The 15036-nt window shown below is 41.2% G+C and overlaps 1 protein-coding gene across 3 annotated transcripts in view; it reads right to left on the bottom strand.

Annotated features, from left to right (window-relative positions):
* Positions 1-15036, bottom strand: part of OSBPL9 (oxysterol binding protein like 9) — a 185899-nt gene that overhangs the window by 56826 nt on the left and 114037 nt on the right. For 2 of the 3 annotated variants that reach the window (XM_069863114.1, XM_069863115.1), the window contains exon 1: positions 7068-7234. The exons of the other annotated variant lie outside the window; for it this stretch is intronic. In XM_069863114.1, coding sequence (XP_069719215.1) covers positions 7068-7178 — 111 coding nt within the window. In that variant the 5' untranslated portion in view covers positions 7179-7234. Of the gene's footprint in view, positions 1-7067; positions 7235-15036 lie in introns of those variants that run through there. 3 annotated transcript variants of the gene reach the window in all.

Here is a 15036-nt window from a genome sequence, read left to right as displayed (position 1 = left end):
GTATTCTACAGATATATAATTTCTTTGTAGATTTCCTGAACGAAAATTTCTACATAGGGAAGATTTTCTTCGAAGTGTTTTTTTTTCAAAAAAGGCTCAAAACCAGGAAAGTATCTAGAACCACAGTTACTCTAATACTTTCTTATAAAAAATTATCTATAACTGGGACACACCTCACCGAGTACACTTTTATTCTGTATATTCACTGCCATGAGAGTTCTCCTAAAACACTACTGAGAGCTTATTACTCCCTCTGGTGGTTTCCAGAAGAAATACCGGCATTGTCTTAGGAGGAAAGAAAACACCTGGGCTGAGGATATCACCCGCAGCAGCTGAAAGAAACCAAGCAGGGCTAAGGGTCCGGCTGGGCACTGTGGATCCTGGCGTGCCTGGCAGAGCGCTCCCAGCTCCTACCACCGGGCACAGGCAGGAATGGAATAGACAGCAAGCAATGGAAGCAAAAAGACACATTAGGGTTGGGTTGGGTTGGCTCGGCTCCATGAGCACTGCAGGGAAAAAGAGGGCTAGTCCTAGTGCAAGGGAGAATTCCAACAGCCCAGATCTTCACTGGGCAGACTGACTGTCAACTCAGCTGCAAAAGATACTGTAAAAGCCTTCCTCTTCATTTGTATGCCACACTTTAATGGAATGGAAATTAAATTTAAACATAATGTTCTTTGTCCGAAAAAAAGATTCACAAGATAAATCACAGGTTCCGTGTGGTCCCCTATACTGACAATTTCCTCATCTTCAGACAGAGCTTTAGTTGGTTGACACCAATTATCACAAAGCCATAAATCTAATTCATTCTACCAAAGTGGGATCAAGCACCTACGATTCTCCCATCTGAACTCCCTGTGCACTAAGGCATGCAGACATCATCGTGCAGAGCAACACAGTCTCTCATGGAATATAGCAGATCTGTTACTGACTGCCCCAGGAGGTACTGTAAAACACAGTACCTGTCAGCTGACATTTTAGATCCACCCCCCTAAGATATGATAAAAATATAAAATATTCCTTTAGATCATTATATTAAAAAAATAGGCATGGGTATCCAGTATCTCCTACACTTGGTCAAGTATTCTTGGATAAAAAAAAACATCCCATAATTGTTTTGAGGAATGGTTCCATTTCACTGAACAAAATCTAACACAGCAGAAAAACATCTTTGGCTAAGAAAAAAGTTACAATTTAGTTTATCGTTAAAATAGAAGTTTTAATATGTGGCTATCTTTTTCAGTCATCAGTTTTATAACCAGACAAAAATGACATTTTCAATAATCTTTCAATACAGAGTGTACTGATTTTTATGATAATGGACTTGAATAGGTTACAGGCAGACAGCAACACGAAATAAATTTCAGCTGAAACTCAATGATAAAACCTTCCACTGGATCAGGTTGCTCCAAGCCCCATCCAACCTGGCTCTGAACACTTCCACGGATGGGGCATCCACAACTTCCCTGGGCAAAAAGAAAGCTGATCAAGTATGGAACCTACAGGTAACCTACATCATCTTGGAGAAATTAAAATAATGCCTGGGTCTACTTTAAAACAAAACAAAACAAAACAAAATTGAAAACCTAACCGTCCAGCCCTCCTTCATCTTTAGAACTACTACTATTTCATTTGAGTTTTAGCTGTTGCACAGAAAGTTTAAGATTCCAATATAAAACCCAGCTGCTGTCTGTCTCCAAAACTACTCAGGCGCAAGTTCTGCTGGTGCTCAAGTGGGCAAGTTTTGAAGAGGTACATTTTTAGCTCACACAGTACTGTCAAGGAACTAACATAAGCACACAGCCAACTTTGGGAGGACAGACCACAAGCAGTTCAGAGTGCCAGTACAAAATTAACCCAACAAATAATTCTTTAATAAATCTGAAAAGGCACAAAATGTTTATATCAGATGAGAAATGCCACAGACATTAACTGCAAAGCAATGATCAAGTGCTGGGGGACCTAAAACCAGACCCACAGCCTAACTACTAAAGAGGAGTCAACTACTTTAATTAAAATCCTATCACAATTTATTCGGTGCATCAAAACCCATGATACAAAGTCACAACAGTATAAAATTTAACATAGATAGTGTCGTGTAATAACCATCAGTATGTTTTATCCTGCATCCATGGGTTCAGAATTCTTTTTTTATTGTATCAGTTTGCTTATAGTTTTGTCTGTTTTTATCAGACATGCCGAGCTGTTTGCAGTGCATGTTACAGATCATGTTATTACAGGAAAAGCTGACACCTTAGCTGCGAATGGAAAGCAGAGGCCTCAAAGGGAATGTTTGTGCAAAAGAAGGGTGGTTTTCCTGTTTTCTTGGGATTTTTGCACACAGCTGTTGATTGAGGAACCGTATTTGGAAAAAGCAGGAAAATGGATTCAATTCAAAGTCTCTGCCAGAGAGGCTGAGCCATGACTCCAGCTTCAGAGGCACCATTTGAAATCAAGTTAACAAGATTTATTTTCAAACTATTCCACTAACTTGAGGAAGTGTAGTTAGGTGCTCATATAGGATCGGGATCAAGATGGGTACAGTTTGGCAAACGAGTAGCATACATACAGTTCATGTGCTGATTGTGGATCCAAAGAAAAACAGTTCAGTATGAAATCTGACCCTACAAAATCTCACATATTGCATGTTTGTTATATTTTCTTTAGTCGCATAATGTGCAAAACAAAACCAAAGATTCATGAAAATTCTGCAGAATTTGAGTTCCCCTCCTCAATAGCTGGACTGTACAACCCACAAGCAGTTCTTCAGTACAGTACAACCAATATTAAAATTGCCAACTGGTACCAATCTTTAAAAAGTATGAGGGGAAAAGTATCTTTACACCACCACAACTACTTCCTCCTAATGACCGTTTTCTCATAGATTTTGCTCCTGAAAGCATTCAACCAGCATATGCTTTTGAAAGTAGCTTGATGAAATGACTACCAATGCAACAACAATATCTAAGCATTTAAATCTATTCTCTAGGCATTTATTGGTGCAAGAACCATTAAGATGATGTGAGGCTACCCAGTATTCTTTCAAGAATACACACTATGGAGTTGTCATACACAATTTTCTTGTCACCCTCATTCACTATACGAGGCATCTGTTTAAATCTACAGCAGTTTGCACAGTTCTCCTTTCAGCACCACCATCTGTCAAACATCCACAAAGTTTGAAAATATTTTAAGGAATTGATCTTCCTATTTGCTGGCCCTGGTTTTGGCATTGTTTTCCCAGCTATCCCAGATCTGCTTTTGATTTATTATACAATTAAAGTGTTTATTTAAAGAGTACACTAAAAAATAAGAATTTAAATCAGATTTTCAACCTTGAGGGGTTCTCTGGATTATTTCTACAGGATTCCCAAGGGTAATCAAGGCTGTAGCTGATGTGCACTTAAGACAGAACTTCTGCCACAAAGCACAAACAAAAAGCAATCACGTTCAACTCCCTCTTCCTTTCCAGCCATTTCTTTGTCTTCACGCTACTTTCCAGTATAATGCTAACACATTTTTATACTGACATGCAGAAAACAAACTACAGAACAAATTCAGCTGAAAAAAAAAACAGCAGCAAGGTATTTTTCAGCTAGAATACAGCTCTCAGAACAACTTTACAGCTCCTGTGCCAGCAGAAGGCAGAAATGAGCCATTTCAAGCCTCTTCTGTTAAACATTGTCTATGCTGCCAACCCCACACTGAAAAAAACATAAAGCTTCAGTAGGCTTACATTTCCTATACCTTCAAGAGAAGACACTGGTGGATTCACAAATTAAAGAATATTGAGGGGGAAAAAAGAAGTAATTTTTTAAAAATCATTTGCCAAACTGATATGAAGTGGCACGCAGTCATTTATTTCATATTTTGCTCTTCAAAATAAAGAAAAAAAGATAACCATTTACTGATATCAGACTTTTTTTGAACAAAACCATGTAAAGACAGTATTTGGATGACAGTCCAAGTCATACCCTCTAAAATTCATAAATAAATTTAAACAAATGTAATTATAAGCATATTTGAGGATGCACATTTCTATTTGGAAAGAGAAAAAAACTGCACAAACTACAGAAGTGGAAAAAAGCAAACAATTTGGCATTGAAAAACACCTCTGTAAAACAACTTTGAAATGCGTGTGAGAAACATTTGAATTCACACTCAGAAGTAGTACTACTAGCATTCACTGCAATACAACTAAGCAGTGAGGAAGGAATACACAAAAGAAAATAGGAATCAGTGTGAACATTAAATTCTCTTTATTTTTCTGACTCAGGCTTGTGAAATCTTTTGCCTTGCTCCCTGGAAGTTCTAATCATGTCAGAAATGTACATTTAACTGAAATGATTTGCTTCAGATGTATGCATCCAAAAGATATTTAGGTTAACATCTACTCATTTTACCATAAGACAAAGCATACTAATTTAGGTGCTTTCTTTTTTTTTTTTTCCTTTCCCCCCAAGTGCAATACAATGGCACAAAAACTTGAATGCTTATTCTACATTAAGGGTACTTTTCTGTAGTCTATTTTATGTTACTACCAAAGATGACTAAATACAACAGTGGAAGGACACATCTATAAAGAGACATACGTTCCTGGATCTAGCTCTGATGGCAAGTTCAGCTGCATGAGAAGTTATTGCGCTGCAGTTTTCCCCGGCTCCTCTGCCAAAGGTTAATTGGCTGTTGGATCTACTGGAGAAAGTGTGTCCTGCACACGTAACTTTCTGGATTGAAATGGGCTAAGGAGTCTGTGAGATGTGATAAGCAGGTAAAAGCTGATCAGTTAATGTAATCTCTCCTATCAGCAAAACTGTTTTCCTGTACAGCCAGGTCGGAATTATCTCAGCCTACCCCACCCACACATTATGCTCATAGGGAGGGGCCAGATTCAGGCTTAAGGATCATTCAGTTACACTTAAAACAAGCAGAACAAAACAGCTATATTGCTTCAGACTGAAACTGGCTCAGAGGGACTGGAGCATATGACCCTACATACCTAATCACACAGATAAACGTTTAATACAAATATAAGCCTGCATATACAGAATCACAACAGGCCATTTCCCCATACACATAAAGCCCCCAAACGTGCTAACATTCCAAATTAACGCTGCTGATGTACCACAAACTTATAAACTGCTACTCAGGAGTTACTACTCTATAACTAAAGGTAGAGCTGAAACAGTATCCCTCTACCTTCTCAACGCTAATATTAGTACTTGTGAGGCATGTGGTCAACTGGGACTTCGTCTGAATTATCTTTCAAACTCATGCTCCAGCTGACTCTACAGCCCTATGAGTAATCCCACCAGCACACATGAAGAAGGGTGCGTGCCAAAGGAACAGTTCTTTGGCAGCCAGTCTTTCAACATGACACACACCCTCAGGTACAAAAATGAATTCAGATATCTAGAGAATGGCAGAAATGCTTACAGACATATGTGCAGAAAAGATGGCACATGGATAAGGAAAGCATTCTAAAGTAAATGTTAACTGCAGGCATTTCTTAGCAGCAAAGGCACAAAACACAGAGCACGTGATTCGATTTCTTGAACCCAACTTGAAGTTTTTAGGACAGGTAGTTAAAAAGAAGATTTTTCAATTTGTGAGCTAAAAGTCATTGTAATAAGGGAGAACATAGCAAATTATACAAAATAAAAGTGGAGTGCATATGTAGGGATACCTAATAATAGGAAATAATGAAATCTAAGAACTGACCTTTATTAAACGGGTGAAGACCACAGAATGAAAGTCAGTGGAATAATCAGAATTATTATTATACGCACTAGTCATCAGCAAATGGTTCTACTTATGTAGCTGAGCATTAAATGACTTTGCACCTTGGACCTCTCCTTACAGTACTAATCCATCTCAGTCAAACAGTTGACATTTGAACAGCCACTAAAAAGCAACTATAAAAGCACTTTTCTTTCTCCATCTATATTTCAAGTGAGGGATTTTGAGCGTACGTGAACCAAAACTGTTTGAGAGTCTGTAACTGTTTTATGCCAAGAGCCTCATAAACTCCTAGGTCTGAAGAGATAAGCTCCCTCCAACTAGTGCTGGAAATTCAGGTTTAGGGGGAAAAACGGGTTCTATGCAGTATTTCTGTATGCTACACCTTCACAGACAGCTCGAACACAGACAGGCTGAGAGCTGGGGTCGTTCAGCCTGGAGAAGAGAAGGCTCTGAGATCTTATAGCAGCCTTCCAGCACCTGAAGAGGGCCTGCGGGAGAGCTGGGGAGGGACTGTTTACAGAGGTTTGAAGTGACAGGACCAGGGGCAGCAGGTAGAAACTAGAGAGGGGCAGGTTTAGACTAGACATAAGGAGGAATTTCTTCACGATGAGACTGATGAGGCGCTGGCACAGGTTGCCCAGGGAAGCTGTGGCTGCCCCATCCCTGGAGGTGTTCGAGGCCAGGTTGGATGGGCCTTGGGCAGCCTGGGCTGGTGGGATGTCCCTGCCCATGGCAGGGGGGCTGGAGCTGGATGGGCTTTAAGGTCCTTTCCAACCCAAACCAGTCTGTGATTCTCTGATTCTATGACCTTCCACATCGTTATTTGCTGTAAATCTATTATGATTTCCTACAGGTTAAACTGGTGTTTATCCACGCCGAGAAAACTTAACCGCGCACGCAGCCGAGCCGGTTCCCCTTCCCCCGGATGGGCACACCCTTGAAAAAACTTAATTTATAACTTCACTCCTGCTTTTATGAAAGAAGTTGGTAAGCAGAGGTGCGGTTACGCAAAAAGGAAGTCCAGGAAAACATGTGGCTCTTCGCCCACCGCAGCCCCGGGCGCCGTGAATCCCGGCGGGAACGGGGAAGCCGCGCGGGGCAGCGGAGCCGCCGCCTCCCCCGGCCCGGGGGTCCCGACACCTCCCCGGCTCGGGGTCCCGCGGGCGGCGGCCGCTCCCCCCGCCGGCGCCGCCAGCGCCGCCCCATTGGCTGCCCCGCCGCCTCCCCCGTCCCCATTGGCCGCCCCGCCCCGAGGCCCCTCCCCGCCCCCACCGGCTCCTCGCCCGCCCGCCCGCCCGGTCCGGCCCGGCGCTGCCCCGTCTCACCGTGTAGTAAGAGAGGAGCCCGGCGTTGTAGTCCAACACGAACCAGCGGTACTGCCAGCCCTTCATGACGTTGGTCCATTTGCTCAGCGGGCCCTCCATGATAGACGCCATCTTGGGCTCCGGCCCCGCGCGCGCGCCCCGCCCGCCCGCCGAGGGGAGCCCCGCACAGGCCCCGCGGCCGCCGCCAGGGGAGGGGGCGGGGCACGCAGCGAGGGGGCGGGGGCAGCGGCCGCCGGGGGCGGGGCTTGCGCGCGCATCGAGGGCGCGCGCCGTGGAGGGCGGGGCGAGCCGGGGGGGGTTGAGATCCGAGTTCTGTCTCGTGAGAGCGGGCGGAGAGTAACCGTAGAATGGTTTGAGTTGGAAGGGACCTTACAGACCATCCAGTTCCAACCCCCTGCCACTGGGTCAGGCTGTTCAAAGCCCCATCCAGCCTGGCCTTGAACCCCTCCAGGGATGGGGCAGCCACAGCTTCCCTGGGCAACCTGGGCCAGTGCCTCACAGCCCTCATAATGAAGAAATTTCTCCTTATGTCTAGTCTAAATTTGCCCTTCTCCAATTTATGGTCATTCCCCCTCCTCATATCACTACTAGGCTCTGTAAACAGTCCCTCCCCAGCTTTGTTGTAGCCCCTTCAGGAACTGGAAGGTCGCTATAAGATCTCAGAGACTTCTCCAGGCTCAACAACCCCAACTCTCCCAGCCTGTTCTGTATGGGAGATGCTCCAGCCTTCAGATCATCCCTGCAGCCTTCCTCTGCACCCATTCCAACAGCTCCATATCCTTCTTACATTGAGGATTTAGACTAGACATTAGGAAGAATTTCTTCACGCTGAGGGCGGTGAGGCCCTGGCACAGGCTGCCCAGGGAAGCTGTGGCTGCCCCATCCCTGGAGAAGTTGGAGGCCAGGCTGGATGGGCCGTGGGCAGCCTGGGCTGGTGGGATGTGCCCCTGCCCATCACAAGGGGGTTGGAACTGGATGAAGTTTAAGGTCCCTTCTGACCCAAACTATTCTATGATTCAATCCCTCTGCCTCTCTGTTGTTTGCCTGTCCAGCGTGCCTCTGGGCTCAGTGAAGGAGTCTGTGTGGGCAGAGTGTATAAAAAAACCCATCCAGGACTTGAGATAACCTTCTGAGGTTATTTAAACGGGACGCAGCTTTCCTGTGGACTGATCCAAGAATGTGGAATGAATTCCCCGGGAGCTCTGGACAATTGTAAATCTGTTGTTCAGTGCAAGGTGTTCTTTGGTGCTGATCTCTGACACGAGTACATAACTTCAGTTGTACTTAAACATAAAATCTTCAAAGGACATAGGAGATACCCATGCTCCTTTCTAGACATCAACAATATAGCAGCAGAAACAGTGCTTTTACTATGAGGTTTGTTTGTTGTGCAATCTTTACTGAACTAATAGAAAAACTTTTTCCCTTTCCCCCCCCTTCCCCAAACACAGAGCTGTTTTTTCTCTTTATGATGTTTAATATAAAAATCCCTTTATAGTAGGGCTCAAGTAGGTCTGGTATCTTACAACATTGCAACTTAGTATACTAATTTAAACTAGTAGTAATAGAAAAACCACCCCAGTTTACCCTTTTGGTGAAAAAGAGTGGCTCAAAAGCAGAACATCTGTGTTTGATTTTATAAAACAAAAAATACTTCCATATTTCTATTTAATCTTCCCATGACACGTTGCTTACTAGCTTGTTACCAAATGAGATTTATAGTGTTGATGTTACAATACCCCTTGCAGTCACCTGGTGGTGTGTTTATACGCAGTGTTACCAGTTTAATCTAGCTAATGCACAACCCAGTCTTGAAACCCAGTTTGCTAATTTTGATAACATTCTTTTTTTGAGCTGCATATGACCTTAGTTGTCTGTTTTCTTCTTTAGTCTGTTTTCTTCTTTTCTGACTAAACAAGGCCTGGCTGCCTAGAGATTGTACCCAGGCAAGCAAAACAAAAAACATCAGATGGTGCCAGAACATTACTAGTACGACCATTTAAAGTGGTAGTTGGACTGGTGCTTTATTGTCTCAGATCACTACTTTGACTGTATTATACTACAAGAGTTGAAACTCTACAAAGAGCTTGTACAAAAACACTCTTGGCTTAACTGTGAAAGGGCTGTCTGTCGGCAGAGCGTTCTCAATGAGAAATTCTCAACAGAAGCGCTTTCAATTTACCTTGGTTTGCCAGAGGCTGAATTTGCTGCACTTCAACATACATGGAATATCTTACTAGTTCTTTGTTCTCTTTGGCTTTTTTGAGGGAAAATGTGCCAGACACTTGTCTCCACAAGAAAAAACATGTATTTTAGCTAGCTCAGTTTAGCTAAACTGTGAAAGCCCTAGAGTAGATGGAAAAGCTGTGTTAACAGGTGTTAAAGGAAATTGATCTCAGAGTTTCTTTTAGAAATGTAGTGTGGATGTTCTCTTTCAGTAATTTAGAAGGCATCAGAGAATCATTGGTTTTAAAAAAAAAACACGCTAAATAAACACATGTGAAATTTTGGTCTGTTATCAGCATTCAGGATAGGTTTATGTAGTTTCTTGACATGCCAGGATGATGTATCTTCTGTGTACATCAGATTACTCTGGTATATATTGAACATGGTTCATGAGGGCATGGTTGAAGGGATTAGGCTTAATTATTTAGATCCTTCTGATAAAGATTCTAGGTGCTTGTTCCAGCTGTTTTGAAAGATTAGTGCAAATGTTTTACTTCATTTAAACAAATTAACAAACTGAAATCAGCCACAAATATGATATATCCCGCCTGTATATACTTTGTATGTTAAACCATCAGCATCAATGGTTTTGAATAAAACACTACTTAAAATACAAACTACTAAGTTGCTTCCTTTCTAGAAGAACTCAGTTTGCTTTATTATGTTCTGTCTGTATCCAATTTGGAACAGTTACAAAGAGCTGTTATTTTCTGTAATTATAGACATTTTTATTCTGATGTTCTCCATATTTTATCAAACTTAAATTAGGCTAGTATGTTACTGTCTTTAACGTTTAGTACTTGTCATCTGAGTACTTGTCATTATGTTCCTCAGAGATAACAGAACTGGGCAGAAAGCAGCAGCTATTACCTTGTGCTGCCTTTGTTTTATACACTTCTCCATCAGCTGAAAATCTTGTCCAGCATCATTCTCTTGACGCACAGAGGCCTCAATTAAATTGTCTTGCTGTAGTATCCCAGACACACAAAGATTTCCTGACCAGCCACTATATTCAGCCTGTAAAGTGGCCTGTGCAGTATTCAAACTCTCCCAGCAGGAATGTAAGGGGAAACCTCAGATAAGCCCAGTCCTTACTGTGCTTTCCAGGAAAGCCCAACTTGCACCCTACTTTTAAAAATTTCTTCTACGTTATTTCCCTTTGTCCAGGCTTATGCAATAAATTACATCTAGCTTTTTTTTTTTTTGCCACTAAAATTTAGTTCGGTATGATTCCCAGCCAAGAGGAAGTTACTGCCAATTTACAGTAAACACCAATGAAGGACCAGGATAGAGGGAATGAGAAGCAAGAGTGTGCTGGAAGTCTGACTCTTTAAGAGGAAAATGCTTTTCTGTTTTAAATTTTCCAGAAGTTGTAGCGGAACTAACTTTGAAGAACCTCAGGGATGCAGTTGTGTGGCTTGTGGGTTTCCTTAAGGGTGTCTGGGAGTGTGACTGGCAGCAGTGAAAGTAGCTTTAACTTCTCCCTGCAGCTGCAATTGCTTGGGGTTCTGTAGAACACAAGGAAGCCATCTGAGAAGAGAACAAATGACATTTTGTTTCCTTTCCTTTTCCCACTTAAGGAATGGGTGGGTAGTTTAATTTCATATTTCTTGTCTTATCAGGTCACTGTTTCAACTACTGAAACTACTGACAACAAAATCATCATAATTGAGAAATAATGTTTTAGCCTGATGATACATGATTCTTTTTCTGTTTGTTTGTAGTAAGTAGTGTCTTTTATTTGTACCCTCAGGAAAAAAATTCCTCCTTTTATTTTTTTTTTGTTTTTATGAGTAAGAAATGGTCTAATAAACTACAGTCAAGTAGAAGATGAAGCCTTCAGTGTCATCTGCAGTTTCCTGCTAGTGCCCTTTAGAAGTGTTTTACAGTCCCTATATGCATATGCCAGCTACACTGAGAACAGGAACAATGGTAGACCCTGAATATTTTTTATTTTATTTCTTCAAAATTATGTTTGGTTTAGCAGGTTATAAAGAGGAAGATGGATGAGGGAGACTAATCTTTACCCTTCAAGCTGTCATTCTTAAAAGAGATAATTAAATCAAGCATGCCAATAAGTAGATTTTATGAATAGATTTATTATAACATGATTGGTTTTAATACAAATGTTTGTGAAAAATGTCAGCGTTGCAGTGGAATGAAGACAGTAGTTGGTTCTCTGTCTTTCTGAGGCAAAAAAAAATTCTGTCTTGCACCTTTCTTGTTAATTCCTGTACAATCCCAGCAAGTAAAGTCATTAGCAATAAATTTTCCCAGTCTTGCCCATTTTAATCTGTTTTTTCTGTGATCTTAATGAATTGTCATAAAGTCCTCTAGGTCAGGGATGAAGAACCTTGTTGAGGGCTAAGCAGACCTTTCTGAGTCCTCTAAATGACTCCGTATTAGCATACGCCAGAAAAAATCAAGTCACCACAGGTTGTATGGAATTAAAGTACTGAGGCCTCAAAATCCCTGTTGTGTTTCTGCTTCACAGAATCACAGAATCACAGAATCACAGAATCACAGAATAACCAGGTTGGAAGAGACCCACCGGATCATCGAGTCCAACCGTTCCCATCAAACACTAAACCATATCCCTCAGCACCTCATCCACCCGTGCCTTAAACACCTCCAGGGAAGGTGACTCAACCACCTCCCTGGGCAGCCTGTTCCAGTGCCCAATGACCCTTTCTGTAAAGAATTTTTTCCATACGTCTAGCCTAAACCTCCCCTGGCGGAGCTTGCGGCCATTCCCTCTTGTCCTGTCCCCTGTCACTTGGAAGAAGAGGCCAGCACCCAAGAATAATAAGCTTGTAGCTTATTGGCTGTGCTTGGACTAGGTTTCACAAGAGAAGGGTCTTTTCTCTCTGGACCTTGTCAAGATCTGCCTTAGCGTTGTCCCCATTCTCATCCTTTTGTGGCACGTGTGTTGGACGGGGCCCGGAGCAACCTGACATTGCTGAAGATGTCCTTGGGCATTGCAAGGGGATTAGACAATCTTTGGAGGTTCCTTCCAGCCCAAACTATTCTATGATTCTATGTTCAGAGCTGCGCTGGAGAGTATTATGGTATTGGAGGCATTTCCCTAAAGCAGGTGTTCAGCTAATATGTGGTACCATTTAAGAAAGGGCTAAAGAATCTCTCTTGCATTTAAAATAGACAGAGTTGATTCTGAAATGCAGATTTATTTTATCTGTAGTTATTTAATCCTCTCTAGTAGTGCTGTATTTCTGTAGGATGATGCAGCAAAGACACAGCTGACTCACCTAACTGGCACCAATACTTTACAGGACTGGGAAAAGTTTGTCAGATGTTGCAGTATGTGTTAAAAACAGGGTGTGATGGTATTCAGTTAAGCAATTCAAGTGACTCACTCACTGATCAAACCCTTTTATGACCTCTAAAGAGAAGCACATTTTAGGGGCATTATAAATGTGAGTAGCTTCATAACAATAATACAGCTTTAGTTTCTTTATGGTCTCATAAAAAGTAAATTCAGGCTATGATTTTGCAGGACAGATTGACATAACAACATTATCTAGAAGTTGCAAAAGATGTAAACTGACATTTAGGACTCCACATTTCTTCAAGAAGTGCATTTCTGAACGTTCTGAGAGGCTTTGCCATTTGGAAACATGGGTATCTTCTGTAGTGCCTTTACACAGGAGGGCAGAAAATTCCTCCCACATGCCTCTGTTGTGCTTGAGATCTTTCAGTGTTCAGAGATTAAGGCATTAACAGCAAAACAAACTTAACTGGGAAAGCACCTTCCAACAAAATCTGAAACTTAAATACACTATAAATCTAGTCCAAAAGAATTAAGAGATTTGACTGTTCTTTATCTTGAAGAAACAGTTACATGAGCTATTTTCCATCTGCACATAGAGCTCTGGTAATGTGGAAATCAATCCAGCAACCAGAAAAATGTTGGAATTAATTTTGCAGGATGAAAAATTCACTGTAACCTTAGTATTATTTTATTATAAAGCTTACAACAAATTATAATTATTCTTGAGAACAATGGGCCTAATGTCTTGGTTGAGTTCAAGAGTTTAGAGTTCACAGCATACTGAATCTCATTTTATAGTCCTAATGCATTGCTTAGATGGGTAACATCTCATCCTTTGATTTAAGGTTCTTATCATCCTGTGGGCAGGAGTTATTTAAAATTTAATGCACAAGTTCATGCTATTTTCTGAACTGCAAATAAGGGATTTCTACTTTAGTCTCCACAGAGACTCTGAAAAGGAATAGAGGAATGCTGCTCAACTGGAATGTTTACTTCACTGCAGCCTCAGGTATGCAGCCCACTGGTACAGAAAGGCAAATAAGCATAATCTCTTTTCCCAAAGGTTTCCAACCATCACCTTTTTTCATACCAGTTGTCCTATTAATATGTTTCAAATAAGGTTACTTGCACTTTGTAGTCCATGTGTTTTGCAGAGATGCAGTAGATACATTGCCTTCTCACAAAATTTAGACTGTTTACTGGACTGTTTGATGTGTAGCAAGTTTAGTAAGGGATAAGGCAAGAACAGATTTAATATTTTAAAGAATATTGTCCTTAATCATAAGGATTATATGCTATGTTTATTTTCAGTAAGGAGTGTTTAGTTATTCTTTATACACTATATTTATTTCTTACTGATAGATACAGCAATATTAGAGCTGAAATTCAGGGCTAGTGTATACACATACACAAGTAGGTTCCAAAATATATGCATATTATTGGGCTGCAATGAACAGTATCCATGCTGTTTTGTACAAACTCTTACTAAAATCTAGAGAAAAATATCTTTTGCTTTCTCTTCCTCTTTTTTTTTTTTTTTCTTTTTGTGTCCAGGTAAACAGCAGAAATAATACATAAGCATAAATCTGACTGGTAATTTTTTAGGGTACTAGGTGGGAAATCTAAGGAGATGAGAAGGAGGATAAAAATAGAGTCAAAGAGTCCTAGAGCTAAGCAATCAATCTTTAAAAAACCAAGTTTATAGGATGAGCACTATGCCATTAGTGCTTCCATTACCCATTTCCGTAGCTACAAGAATTAAAGGGGTATCTGTTAAAACTAAGTTTCAGTTGTGTCAATTCAGAATCAGTTTCTGGCTCCTTCTGCATTTCATTCTGGGATTTAAAGCGAGATCATTTGTGTTTTAGATCTAGAATCACTCCCAGTGATTTGTGCATAAGTACAGAGTGCAATCCCTCACATAATACTGCCTTGATTTTGGGGTGCCAAGATCTTTCTTTAGGGTTACTGTTTCTTATATGAGGATGGGTGACAGAGGTAGCAAGGTTTATCCTACCAAAATTTGGCTACTTCTTTTTCTTATTAGAGAATTAAAATAATAATTCTTGATGCCTGTTTAAAGTATTTGTTTCCTCCATGTTCTGATGGATGTGAAAATGCAGAAATTATTTTTTTCATCTTACTCATCTCTCTCTCTCTCTCTCTCTTCCATGAGAAACAGAGAAAGAAGTGGAGAATTAATTTAGTAGAAGAAAAATAAGTTGCCACCAAAACTGTCCAGATAAACTTAAATTGCTCCCAGAAAATCATGATCTTCACTTGGACCTCAATTTAGAGAGCAGATGGATGTTCTGCTACTTTGCTGTCAGGAGACTGTTCTGGCTGTGTGTGAACTAGCAGCGTCGTGTGAAGGATGCAGCCACAACTGATTTCCAGATGAAGTGGGACTTCAGCTCCCAGTAGCACCTCCTGCAGCTTCATGAGCTTGGCATC

This window comes from Phaenicophaeus curvirostris, chromosome 8, assembly GCF_032191515.1.
Source record: "Phaenicophaeus curvirostris isolate KB17595 chromosome 8, BPBGC_Pcur_1.0, whole genome shotgun sequence".
In the NCBI taxonomy this organism is placed as follows: domain Eukaryota; kingdom Metazoa; phylum Chordata; class Aves; order Cuculiformes; family Cuculidae; genus Phaenicophaeus; species Phaenicophaeus curvirostris.
Note: the sequence above shows the minus strand (reverse complement) of the source record. Positions and strands in the feature narration are given on the sequence as shown.